The sequence below is a fragment of the Scyliorhinus canicula genome, unplaced genomic scaffold (assembly GCF_902713615.1).
Source record: "Scyliorhinus canicula unplaced genomic scaffold, sScyCan1.1, whole genome shotgun sequence".
Taxonomy (NCBI): domain Eukaryota; kingdom Metazoa; phylum Chordata; class Chondrichthyes; order Carcharhiniformes; family Scyliorhinidae; genus Scyliorhinus; species Scyliorhinus canicula.
Window position 1 is genome coordinate 65921 of NW_024056002.1, and position 13516 is coordinate 79436.

At 43.6% G+C, this 13516-nt stretch overlaps 2 protein-coding genes across 5 annotated transcripts in view; one reads left to right on the top strand and one right to left on the bottom strand.

Annotated features, from left to right (window-relative positions):
• Nucleotides 1–3560: 3560 nt before the first annotated feature.
• Nucleotides 3561–13516, bottom strand: part of LOC119961436 (gastrula zinc finger protein XlCGF26.1-like) — a 37626-nt gene continuing 27670 nt past the window's right edge. Inside the window, exons 3-4 of one of the 2 annotated variants that reach the window (XR_005459658.1) lie at nt 5857–5946; nt 4228–4520 (exon numbers count right to left, since the gene is read on the bottom strand). Coding sequence is in view for 1 of the 2 variants with exons in the window: in XM_038788809.1 (XP_038644737.1) it covers nt 3712–4165 (454 nt within the window). In the remaining variant the exon portion in view is untranslated. Of the gene's footprint in view, nt 4166–4227; nt 4521–5856; nt 5947–13516 lie in introns of those variants that run through there. The other variant, XM_038788809.1, reaches the window with a different exon arrangement.
• LOC119961438 (gastrula zinc finger protein XlCGF8.2DB-like) lies at nt 10300–12470 on the top strand. 3 transcript variants are annotated; one of them, XM_038788811.1, is made up of 2 exons: nt 10300–10378; nt 11119–12470. In XM_038788811.1, exon 2 carries the CDS (start codon nt 11223–11225, stop codon nt 12327–12329), a length of 1107 nt encoding a protein of 368 aa, XP_038644739.1. In that variant the 5' UTR covers nt 10300–10378; nt 11119–11222; the 3' UTR covers nt 12330–12470. The 3 variants fall into 3 exon arrangements, with proteins under 3 accessions (XP_038644739.1, XP_038644738.1, XP_038644740.1); XM_038788810.1 differs by having other exon boundaries at nt 10307–10542; XM_038788812.1 differs by having other exon boundaries at nt 10314–10395.

The following is a 13516-nucleotide window of genomic DNA, read 5'->3' on the forward strand; positions in this document are numbered from 1 at the left end:
CAGACTAATTTGAGAGCCACTCAGCAGAGATGACATCTGTCATTGAAGCAAAAAGCAAAGCCGACCTGATGAACAACATAAACCCAACACTGAGAACACTGCATCATGTGAAAGTAACCAAGACAGTTGTGTAAAAGACGGGGAGAATGTGTGAAATAATCACTGGATCAGCCGACATCACAGAATGTGAATTGCCTCTGAAAACTACTGGATTTGATGTGATTAAGAGGACACTTGGTTCTTCCTTCACCAATGTTGCCCAACTGAAATCAGCAGATGCTGAAGTTCTCACAGACAGATCTAAACAGATGTCCCGCTGCGTTGAACACGGCTGTGAGCTGTACCCCTGTGAGACGGACAATTCCCAGTCTCTGTTTGACTCTCCTGCAGCTTCCTGTCATGGTTGAGTTGCACAAAATGCCATCACTTGTGCTGGAAAAAGCCATTCGTTGCTGAGCAAGCAGAAAGGCACCCAGAAAGGATTCAATTCCAGCTGAACTGCTCAAACACGGAGAGTTCCATCGACTGCCACACCTGCATAATCTCCTCCTCTTGGCAGGTAGGATCCATTTCACAGGAAACGTTGACACAAATATCACAATCTACAAAAACAGCAGTGACAGAGGAAATTGCAGCAACTACAGGGACATCTCACTCTTTAGCATCACTGGGAAGACCTTCACTAAGGTCATGTTTGAAGATTCATCTACTTGCAGACTGGGTTTATCCAGAAGCACAGTGTGGTTCCTGTGCTGACCGATCTACAGTGAACATGATCTTCTCCACACACCAGCTACAAGAGAAGTGAACAATTGGGATTTGATCTATAGTATCAATGCTGAGAAAGTGAAATGTTTTAATAACTGAATGAAAATAAACCTTTCAGTGTGAATCACAATTTACTGGGACAATTGGAAAAGGCACCAAAACGTTTCAATCTCTGAAGATTTGTCAGCCTTGAAGTTATGTTTCGGAGCTCACAAGCTGTGGGAAGCTCCACTCTCTTTAAATCTTTTTGGTCCAAGAAAGTTGACGCATTTGTTTACCCACGAAAGCTAATTTTTTTAGTTTGATTTTTCCTGAGATATAATACAGCGATCGGGAAAGTCACCTGAAGAAAGAAAACAAAACATCTTGGCAAGACTGAGAAAAAATATCAAAATAATTGGAAAAACAAAGATCAAAATGGTGTCTTGTTCATCTTTAATCTGGAAATAAAGTTATGTAAGGTTGACACTATTGTGTCCATTTGTGAATGTTTGCTTCACCCTTTTACAGTCAAGCATCGCTGTGAGAATTTAAACTAAAGTTTAAAGGTTTTTTAAAGATTTGGCTTCATCCCATTTGTTATCGTTCAAGACAAAGTGCCTGAAAACGGGAGATGAGAGTTACCCCCAAACCGATCTGTACCTCTGTCTCTGATCTAAAAATACCGGATGATGTGAGTGTTTAATTGGACAGTAAAGTTTCCGCACTGTCCTGAAACAGATAGAATGGGAAGCACCATTTTCTTTTTTCTTAATAAATTTAGAGTACCCAATTATGTTTTTCCAATTAAGGGGCAATTTAGCATGTCTAATCCACCTACCCTGCACAGCTTTGGGTTGTGGGGGTAAGATCTATGCAGACATGGGGAAAATGTGCAAACTCCACACGGACAGTGGACCGGGGCTGCGATCGAACTCGGGTCCTCGGCGGCATGAGGCAGCAGTGCTAAGCACTGCGCCACAGTGCCGCCCTGGAAGCCCCATTTTTAATCTAAGAAAATAAAATCACACCAGCGATTGGGAATTGGAATAATTCTGTGGGTCTAATTCAACGGAACAGACAAACTGTATTTCTACGTACATTCTAGTGGAAGTTAGGAAAGTGTAGATGAGACAAGTGAGTGATAGTTTTCACTTGGAGATGTTTGTAGCCTGGCTTCTGCACTTAACAGTAATGGAATCTGACAGTCTGGTCACTACCTGAAAGCATTGGAACATTACAGAGTGGTTCCTTCATCTTTTAAGAGACCTTCATCTTTTAAACATCGTTTGAAAATCCATGAGTGAGCTGTATCAGATGGTACATGGAACATCCTTTTGGGATACAGATGTGTGTGTGCAGATGTGAGGTTACATGTGGAAACACATGGTGACCCTGCACGGGAGAACAGTCCCCGACATGTTCAGCTATTCCACTACAGAACAACATGAAGTGCTTAACATAGAATGAGAGAGCATTTTAAATTGTCAAGACATTGACATGTCTTGCACAGAGAATCTGACTTTAAAACAATCAGGACAGAATTAAACTCACTGGAATCTATCAGAGGGAGTGAAATTAAAGTGAAGAGGGATATAGGATCTGGATTTAGAAAATATTCACAAGGTGGATGCAGGTGAACAGGGGGCTGGAGAATCTTTGAAATTTGTGCCTGAACCTTTGTTTGAACTGGATGTGTTTCCGATGCCAATAATCTAGAATTGTGAGAGATGGAGTGCAGGTGGGGAGGATAAATCACAGTCAATAATGATCACATTTTGCTAGAAATTTTTTACAAGTAGTCTAGGTTGCAGCTCAAGGGTTTGTGTTGCTGTTTCTGATCATTTCAGGAACTTTAGATGTTATCTATGGAATGTAACAAGAAATTAGGAAAAAAAGCTTGTAGTTTAGAAAGAGCTGGGTGAAACAGAAATCAGATTGTGAGACGTTAATAAGGATAATCCCTCTTCAAGGTGGGAAGATCTGTCAGAAATCACTGACTAATAACCTAATAAAATCATCAGAAATGTATTCCATATTACAAGAATAGCTGTGTGTGTGTCTCTCTGTCTTGCTTAAAAATAAAGATTCCTGGCTTGACAAACAGAGGGAAATCTATTCCAGTATTACTTCATACGGATGGACACGGTAGTTAGGGAACTGAATTTATAGTGCTAACTGAAGACAATGACTTTGGCCTTCCCAATTTTTAATCCAAATTTCTGCTCATCCAGTACTGGATATGGGAAAAGCAGTTTGATCATTTAGTAACAGTGGAGGAATGGGGGTGAGGTAGAAATGGGTGTTGTCAGTGTACATGTGAAAACTAACACGGTACTTTTGGATGATGTCACCTAGTGGCAGCGTGTAGATGGGAAATAGGAGGGGCCGAGAATAGATCCTTTTTAAGGTGGATAATGACGGTGATAAAGGTGAGAGGGACAGTACCAAAAGAGAGAGAGACCCGTTGACATTATCAGCTAACACGGGGAAGTTGGGTGATCAGTAATCCTGAGAATAGGGTCAATACAGCAGAAGGTGGAACTCATGGACAAGAGCACTGAGAGGGCACGACAGAGGATGGCAGAGAAACTGGAGAAAGGTGTGAGTTCAGAGCTCAGAAACAAAAGTCTGACCCTGGTGGGCTCATGGAAGGGAGGGAAGCAGCAGAGGCAGCTGATCGGATTGTCTCTGTAGCTCCATGAGTTCCTCACACTTGTTGTTGGAAGTGAGAATGGGAGACAGGGAAGAACAAGAGCCCTTCAAAAAGGAATTAATGCGAGTTAGAGATATTAAAAAGACGCAACGCAGTGTACTTAACACAAAGTTGATTTATTTAACATTTATCGAGAATAGTAACTTGGCTGTTAACTGGGCTGGGGTTTAACAGCATCAGCAGAAACAGACCCCAATGAACATGGTTCAGTCCTAGATGTGATTAACAACAAAATTCAATCACTGTAGTTACTTGTGAACTCGGTGGTGTCTCAGTAGGTTGGATGACTGAGTGAATCTCTTCCCACAATCGGAGCAGGTGAAGGGCCTCTCTCCTGTGTGAATTCGCTGGTGTGCGGTGAGCTCAAACGATTGCCTGAATCTAGTCGCACAGTGAGAGCAGCTGAACGGTCTCTCGTCAGTGTGAACGCGCTGATGGTACATTAGATCCTCAGAACTTTTATAACACTTCCTGCAGACTGGGCATTTAAATGGTTTCTCCCCAGTGTGAACTTGCTGGTGTCTCAGCAGATCAGACGACTGAGTGAATCCCTTCCCACACTCGGAACAGGTGAACGGCCTCTCCCCAGTGTGAATTCGCCGGTGTACTGTCAGTTGTGATGATCGCCTGAACCCAGTTCCACAATGAGAGCATCTGAATGGTCTCTCGTCAGTGTGAATACGTTGATGCAGCATCAGATTCCTGGAACTTTTGAAGCACTTCCCACAGTCTGGACATTTAAATGATGTCTTGTCAGTGTGAATTTGCTGGTGTGTCAGCAGGGTGGATGAATCAGTGAATCCTTTTCCACACTCGGAGCAGATGAATGGCCTCTCTCCGGTGTGAATGCGTCGATGAGTTTCCAGTGCAGATGGGTAAATGAATCTCTTCCCACAGTCTCCACATTTCCACGATTTCTCCACAATGTGAACGGTGTATTTTCCTTCCATCTTCAATTTCCAATCGCATTCACATTACGATCAATTGGGCGTCTGTCTGATCCTGATGTGATGAATGGTTTCAGTTTTCCCACTGAAAATCATTGTGTTCTCATATCCTGTGTAATTGTTTCAAAACAGAAAATAGGGAGTGAGAGAGAACCCACAAAAACACAAAGACAGGTTGTGAAATTGAACTGAATGAATCTGGTCATTTGTGGGGCCAGCGCTAGGAAAAAGTGACCATGAAAACTGCTGGATTGTCATCAAAACCAAACTGGTTCACTGATGTCCTTCAGGGAAGAGAACCTGTCAACTGGTTGGAGCGTAGATTAGACATCAGCCTCTTTTGGAGGAGAGAGAAAGCTGGGAGCAGAATGGGTAACGGTGACGGACTGTATGCATCTAAAGCTCAGCTAGAACTTTGACAGAATCTCCCGGATCTTCAACCTTCACCACTGAGAAGGATCAGGATCGCAGGTGTATTTGAAATGCATCACCTCCAAGTTCCAATCCAAGACACACACTGTCCTGATCTATCTGACAGCCATGATGTGAAGATACCGGTGCTGGACTGGGGTGGGCAGTAAGAAGTCTTACAGGACCAGGTTAAAGTCCAACAAGTTTGTTTCGAATCACTAACTTTCAGAGCAAAGGTAGCCAAGTTCCGCACCCATGAGTACGGCCTCAACCGAGACCTTGGATTCATGTCACATTACATTCACCCCCCCACCATCTGGCCTGAGTTTGAGAAACTCAACGAACTGTCCTGACTTGAGACAATTCATACCTCTTTAATCTATGATTATCCCTCTCTCCAGTTGCACCATCTGGACCTGTAAAGACTTAATTACCGGCAAATACTCGCATTCAAAGTATCATCTTGCATCATTGACTTTGTCTATATATGTGGTTGTGGAACCCACCTCTTCATTCACCTGAGGAAGGAGCAGTGCTCTGAAAGCTAGTGATTCCAAACCTGTTAGACTTTAACCTGGTGTTGTAAGACTTCTTACTGTATCTGACATCCTGTACTGGATGAACAGAAATTTCCCCCAATGAAATAATGAGAAGTTTGAAATCATTGTCTTCAGTCCCTGCTACAAGTTCCACACCCTAAGCATTGACTCCATCCCTATCCCTGACAACAGTCTGAGCTGAACCAGACTGTTTACAACCATGGAAAAATATTTAACTAAAATAAAAGTTAAAAACTCTGGAAATCTGAAGTACAAACAGAAAATGCTGGATAAACTCACCAGGTCAGGCAGCATCTGTGGAGGAAGATGACTCTTCCGAAACCACAGCTCGGTTTCCGACCACATATCACTGCCACGGCCTTGAATGAGTTTCTATCTCGTTCACATCACCCAACTTAGTCTTGTCTCATGTTTCTGATGTTCACACACATTCCTTTATTGTCTCTAGATTTGACTATCCAAGAAATACACTTACATTTAGGTTCTGATGAATGGAGTGACTGTCAGATTTTGATCTGATATTTGGTTTGACTTTTCCACCTTCAAATTCTGCTCTTCCAACGTCCTGTAAAGCAAAAGTCATCACTGTCAGTCCAGGAATAAAAATTGAGAAGAAACGTTATGGTTCAAGTTTGCTGTGTGTAAATCCTCCCATTAAGGGCCATATGGGGATAAGGTGGGGGAATGGGCCTAGGTAGGGTGCTCTTTCAGAGGGTTGGTGTATATTCAATGTGCCGATGGTCTCTTTGCACTGCAGGTGGTCTATGATTCTTTTCTACTCTGTGAACCCCCTGTAAAAGGAGTTTTCAGAATCAATCACGATCAGTCCAAATATAAACATTGAGAAGCGACAAACATTTCTCTTGGTTTGAGTTCTCTGTGTGTAAATCCTCTCTTCCCAACCCCCTGTAAAAGGAGTTTGCAGAATCCATCCCTGTCAGTCCAGGAGACAAATTCACAACATTCTCTTGACAGGACGGGATCACCGCGCATGCGCCCTGCTGCACATTATTAAAGTTGGAGCGAATGGTTTTGGGCCTTTCGCCAGCTGCTGCCGCCGCCCCGTTTGGGACGAATGCGGGACCGATCGGTTCTTATTTTGATTTTGAGTCCTGCACTGGGTGTTTATGAAGCCTCAGCACCCACTCCGCCCCCTCCATTACCCGGCCATAATCGGCTTTTTCTGTCTATTCGCGGAATCTAAATGATCTCCTCCCTACAGGGCATCACCCACACTGCGCATGCGGCTGGCGGAGCCCACACTGCGCATGCGGCTGGCGGAGCCCATACTGCGCATGCGGCTGGCGGAGCCCACACTGCGCATGTACCATTTCCAGTCTGCAATTGCGTCTGCGCAGACCTCTTGTCAAGGGGGGGATAGGACACATTCTGATTCGCTCTGAAGGTTGGGGAGCGATGTGTCCGATTGGAAAATCAGGTTATGTGATCCGATTACGCTTGGAGCCCGAGAGACACTATACAAAATTATAAATCAATTAATACTGCAAGAAAAAGTGCACGAGTCCTCCAGCATGATTCTGGCTTGTGTGTAATTAACAACAAAATAAAATCCCACAATTCGATGTGAACAGACTAGGGCCCTTTTTTACTTGTTCATTTGGCATGGGTGTCGCAGGCTGTGCCAGCATTTATTGCCCATCCCTAATTGCCCTTGGGGGACAGTTAAGAGTCAACCACATTGCTGTGGGTCTGGAATCACATGTATAAAGATTATTATTATTACACCAGATCAGGTAAAGGTGGCAGATTTCCTTCCCGAGCAGGTAAGAAGAACAGGTGTTTTGTTTTCCTTCATTGAATATTTAGATCGTACATTTTTGGTAAGACTGCAAAAAAAAAATTGATGTTCCAAGTTTCAATTTCCCACCAGCCTTCGGGTACTGAAATGCAAGATCCTGCAGATGCTGAATATCTGAAGTAGAAGCAGAATGTGTCAAAACTACACAGTAGATCTGGCAGTGTTTGTGGAAAGATACATATGGTTTTCATTTCAGGTCTGTGAACTTTCATCAGAGCTGCACTGTTTCAGTGCACATTTTATGTTCACTCTTTCTCAACCCACAGATGCTGCCAGATGTTACATATATTTGAAGCCTTCCATGTTTCTTTCTCATTAGAAGTTATTCTTACTAACATATTGCTATTTTCATCCCTTGTCAAGTAGAAACATTGTCCACGTGTCTATCCTGTTAAAAGCTTTAATAATCTCAAAAATCTCAATCTGGTCATCCCTCATTATTTTCCAAAGAAAACATGTTCAGCCTGTTCAACTTTATCCATAGGAATTAACCTTCCAGTTCTTGTTTCATTCCAGTACATTTTGATGCAAGGAGCAGATACACCCTCCGCCCTTTCACCTCCTCCAGGGGCTGGTTTAGCACACTGGGCTAAACCGCTGGCTTTTAAAGCAGACCAAGGCAGGCCAGCAGCACGGTTCAATTCCTGTACCAACCTCCCCGAACAGGGGCCGGAATGTGGCAACTAGGGGCTTTTCACAGTAACTTCATTGAAGCCTACTTGTGACAATAAGCGATTTTAATTTCATTTCATTCCTTTCCCACATCCCAGGGCTCCAAATCCCATTTCCAGGTGACAGTGATTAACTTGTGCTGTTTGCAGTTTAGTTTTCTGTTTGTGCTGCTCGCAGTGTGATCTCCTCTACACCGAGGAGACTAAATCCACCACACAGTGGAAACTAAATCCAAATTGAGTGCATTCTTCGAGGAACATCACATCTGGGACCGTGATCCAGAGCATTCAGTTGTCTGCTATTTTGATTCTTTGCCCCGCTCTCAGTCTAACCTCTGTCTTTGGCATCCCAAACTATTCATTTGGTACTCAACGGAAGCTCAGAGAACAGAACCTTATATTTAATCGGGCATTTTACAACCCTCTAGATGCACCATTCATATTAATGATTACAATTCAGAACCAGTACTCCCTTTTTCATATAATAGGTGCTGGCAAATGTTCTGCTTTTACCAAGTATATAAGGGGAGAATGTTCAAACTCCACACGGACAGTGACCCAGGGCCAGGATCGAACCTGGGTCCTTGAGCCCTCGTGAGTTATCAATGTCAATTAAATCTCCTCTGTTTTTAACAAACATCGAATCCAACCTATCCAATGTTTCCTCACAGTTCATTTTGGTGTGAATGAGGTTCAGGGAATGTTCCCTAATTTCTCTTCCCTGATCCTATGATTGAGATCATTCTTGTTGGGAGCCTTTTCGATGTCAGCGACCAGCAGTCCCATAGGAAGTGACCATTTTATTTCTGTAATTCTGAGCAGTAGTGTCCCTCGCACTTCCAGTGAAGTGGAGGGCAGTTTTTATTGTCGGCTGCGTGGATTGAAAAACATTTGACAGAGTTGTGCACCAACACGATGCAGTTTGGATGAAAGTTCACAGTCTTGAAATGTTAATGATGTTTCACGCTTCAAGAAAAAACCATTCAGCCTGAAAATTCCAGCAGGTTCTCTTTTTTTTTGCAGATATCAATCATCTGCAATAATTTGTTTAGTTTAACTGAAGAATGTTGAGAATGTGGAACTCGTGACAAAAAGTTCTGTTTGAGCGGGAAACCGATTAGTAAAGTAACAGCATTAAAAGATCGTTATCATTGAAAGTGGAAAGGGATTCACATTGTCAGACCATTTACTGATACACCTGGAGAGACCATTCAGATACTTCACTTGTGTGTACGTAGGTATGACCCAGGAACGGGGATTTCCTCAGTTCTCCCACCTGTCCCCAGTTTCAACATTTCCAAGGATTTCAAATACAATCTGTACATTCTTACTGGCAAGACGCAGTTCAAATGTGTATAGGGAAGGAACCCCTTGTTCACTCCACTGCTGAGTCTCCAGTGAATTCATTTGTAACTTTCTGGACTTTTCTTTTGTTAATTACACCCGAGATAGAACTAGAACAAAGAACAAACAAGGCCCTTCGGCCCTCCAATCCTGCACCGACCATGGTACCTGCCTAAACTAAAACCCTTTGCACTTACAAAGTCTGTATCCTTCCATTCCCACCCTATTCATATATTTGTCTAGATGCCCCTTAAATGCCGCTATCATTCCTGCTCCTACCACCTACCCAGGCAGCGTGTTCCATATAGTACCGGAGTAACTATAACTATAGGTACCGCACTCGTATTCCAACTATCCAACTCATCAGACTCATTTGATTCTTCCCAACTTCCTTCTCTTCATGAACCTCTGAAGGTAAAACATGATTTATGTGTACCAACCTAACCTTTCCACTATGAAACATCTTAACAAAATATGTGCCAGACCCACATATTTTCATGACGCGTCCTGGTGGCCACTTCAAACACTTTTCATGTTCTTTCAAACTTAACTTTCTGGTTCAACTTCAGACTTATTTCTCTCACTGTTGATACAGAGCTCCAGGGTCCATGGTTCAATTCCCGACTTGGGCACTGTCTGTGCGGAGTTTATATGGTCTTCCTGTGTCTGCGTAGGTTTCCTCCAGGTGTTCTGGTTTCCTCTCACAAGTCCTGAAAAATGTGCTGTTAGGTAATTTGGACATTCTGAATTCTCCCTCCGTGACCCGAACAGGCGCCGGAATGTGGCAACGAGGCGCCGGAATGTGGCGACAGTTACCTCATTGAAGTATTAATGTAAGCCTACTTGTGACAATAAAGATTATTATTATTATTGTATTTCCCACCCTATGTGTAAAAAAATATGGTTCAAGGACTGTGGTATTCGGTTCAAATATAAATTGATCTAATAATTGTATATCTTGGTGTGGTGTTTCAATCGAAATTGAATCAGAAACAACCCAGCATTCGTCATTGTGCAGAATGTGTTCTATCCTCGCCAGAGAAACGGCATGCGCAGGCGCAGTAGCAAATTGAGACTTGAGCATGCGCAGTAGCTGTACTGCAGCTGCGGAGAGACAGTGATGAGGTCTCCGCAAATTATGAGAAACGGCAAGTTTTGGGAAGGTAATGGAGACGGAAGAGTGAGTGAGAAGGCTTTGTAATTACTCAGTGGAAGCGTTCAACCCGAATAAGACCCTCCAGGTCCTGATTTTGCATCAAGTTGGGAAGTAATTTCGGTGCCGCATCTCCCCTGCAAGGCCCCAGTTAATGGCCGCCATCTTTATATGGTGCAAGGGGAAGGACGGCGCATGCGCACCCTAACCAGGGCAGCAGTGCGCGTGCGCGGCGAGAATATGGAATTCTATCCTGGACTGACTGATGGATTGCGGAAACGCCTTTTATAGGGGATCAGAAGGGGAGGATTAACACACAGGAAACATAAACCAAGATAAATGTTTTATTCCTGAAATTTATTAGTCCTTTTTTTATGGGACATTAGAAGAGCGGAATTTGAAGGAAATTCAGGGGTTACAGGTTGGGGTTACGGGGATAGGGTGGAATTGAGGGCTTAAATTGGTCAGTGCAGACTCGATGGGCCGAATGGTCTCCTTCTGCACTGTATGTTCTATGAAATATTGAACAACAATGTCATGGAGTGATTTGAAAAGAACAATGAGAACTCAAATAAAAATAGAAAATTCTGGATAAACTCAGCAGATCCGGCAGCATCTGTGAAACGAAAAACACGCTTAACGTTTCGGGTCCATATGACCGTCCCAGTTGATTCAATCAGTTCAGTTTCACAACCTGCCTTTGTGTTTTTGTCGGTTCTCACTCTTTTTAGTTTTATATCAATTTCACAGGGTGTTTGAAGGGGAGGATTTGAAGTTGTGAAATTCAAACCAAACATCACATCAGGATCTGACAGTCACTCAATTTATCGCAACCGGAATATCGGAATTTGAACATGGAAGGAAAAAGTATTGTTCACTCGGAGTATCGACAAAGTTTCAGCCAAACATCTGGCCTGTTGGAACATAAACTCAGTCACACTGGGGAGAAGCCATGGAAATATGAGGATTGCGATAAAGGATTTAATTACCCATCAGAGCTGAAATCTCATCGGCGCAATCACACTGGAGAAAAACCATTTACCTGCTCTCAGTGTGGGAAGGGATTCATTCAGTCATCCACCCTTCTGAAGCACCAGCGAGTTCACACTGGGGAGAGGCCATTTAAATGCCCAGACTGTGGGAAGTGCTTTAAAAGTTCTGGGAACCTGATGACCCATCAAATTGTTCACACTGACGTGAGGCCATTCACATGCATTCATTGTGGGGCTGGATTCAGACAAGCATCTCACCTCACTGTACACCAGCAAGTTCACACTAGTGGGAAGCCATTTACCTGCTCCCAATGTGGGAAGCGATTCACTCGGTCGTCCCACCTGCTCACACACCAGCGCACTCACACTGGAGAGAGGCCATTCACTTGTTCTGAGTGTGGGAAGGGATTTACTCAGTCGTCTGATCTGCAGTCACACCAGCGAGTTCACACTGACGAGAGACCTTTTAAATGTTCAGACTGCGGGAAGTGCTATAAAAGTTCCAGGGAACTGGTGCGCCATCAACGTATTCACACTGACGAGAGACCGTTCAGGTGCTCTCACTGTGGAACTGGGTTCAGGCAAGCTTGTCATCTCACTGCACACCAGCGAATCCACACTGGAGTGAGGGCATTCACCTGCTTTGAGTGTGGGAAGGGATTTATCAATGCATCCAACCTGCTGATACACCAGCGAGTCCACACCGGGGTGAGGCCGTTCACCTGCTATGATTGTGGAAAGGGCTTCATTACTTCATCCCACCTGCAGACACACCAGCGGATCCACACAGGGGAGAGGCCATTCACCTGCTCCAAATGTGGGAAGGGATTCATTACTTCACCCCACCTGCTGACACACCAGCGGGTTCACACTGGGGAGAGGCCGTTCACCTGCTCTGCGTGTGGGAAGAGTTTCACTCAGTCATCCACTCTGCTAAGACACCAGCGAGTCCACAATAAACTACAATGATTGGATTTTGCTGATAATCACGTCCCAGACTCCACATGTTCATTTGATTGTTCTTCTGCTGATGTTAATAAGCTCCATCCTGTTCTCAGGTCTTGCTATTGTGGAAAAAAAGTCAAATAAACCAGCTTTTTGTGAAATATACAGTGTGTCTGGTGTTTCTAATATCTCAAACAAGTTAGCTCATTTTGAAGAGCTCTCTTCTCCCCGTTTGCTACATCCTCTGTGAGGAGCTCATAGAGTTTCTTCTCACAAAGACTGAGACAATCCAATCTTCGAAGATGTAACAAACATGTTTAGATTTAGATCTTGCAGATGTTGTATACCTGGACTTCTGGAAGGCATTTGATAAGATGCTGCACAGAAGGTTAATTCACAAGGTGAGATCACATGGCATTAGGGGTAATTTATTAGCTTAGATAGAAGACTGGTTGATGGATAGGAGACAGAGAGTCAGAATAAATGGGTCTTTTTCTGGATGGCAAGATGTAACTAGTGGGGTGCCACTGAGTTTGGTCCTTGGGTCCCAGCTATTTACAATCTATATTAACAACTTGGATACAGGGATAGAAGGTTCTAAAGCCAAATTTGCAGATGACACAAAAATAGGTGAGAGAGTAAGTTTTAATAAGGAAATAACCTTACAAATGGATAGAGATAGGTTAGGAGAATGGGCCAAAATGTGGCAGATGGAGTTTAACGTAGATAAGTGTGAGGTCATGCATTTTGGTCAAATAAATGGAAAGGCAACTTATTATCTAAATAGTTAGAGACTTTTGGGTGCTCCGATGCAGACAGATCTGGGTGTCCTTGTGCATGAGTCACAGAAAATGAGCATGAAGGTGCAGCAGACAATAAGGAAAGCAAATAGAATGTTGGCATTTATAGCAAAAGGAATTGAGTATAAAGGTAAGGAAGTGTTGTTGCAACTATACACTGCATTGCTAAGAACCCACCTGGAGTATTGTGCACAGTTTTGGTCCCCTTATTTGAGGAAAGATGTAGTATCATTGGAAGCAGTTCAGAGGAGGTTCACTCGATTTATTCCAGAGATGAGGGGTGTCGTATGGGGAGGGATTGAACAGTTTAGGCCTATACTCTCTAGAGTTTAGAATAATGAGGGGAGATCAAATCGAGGTGTACGAAAATAGGCCGGCAGCAGCAGCAACCCGGGGGGGGGGGGGTTGTTT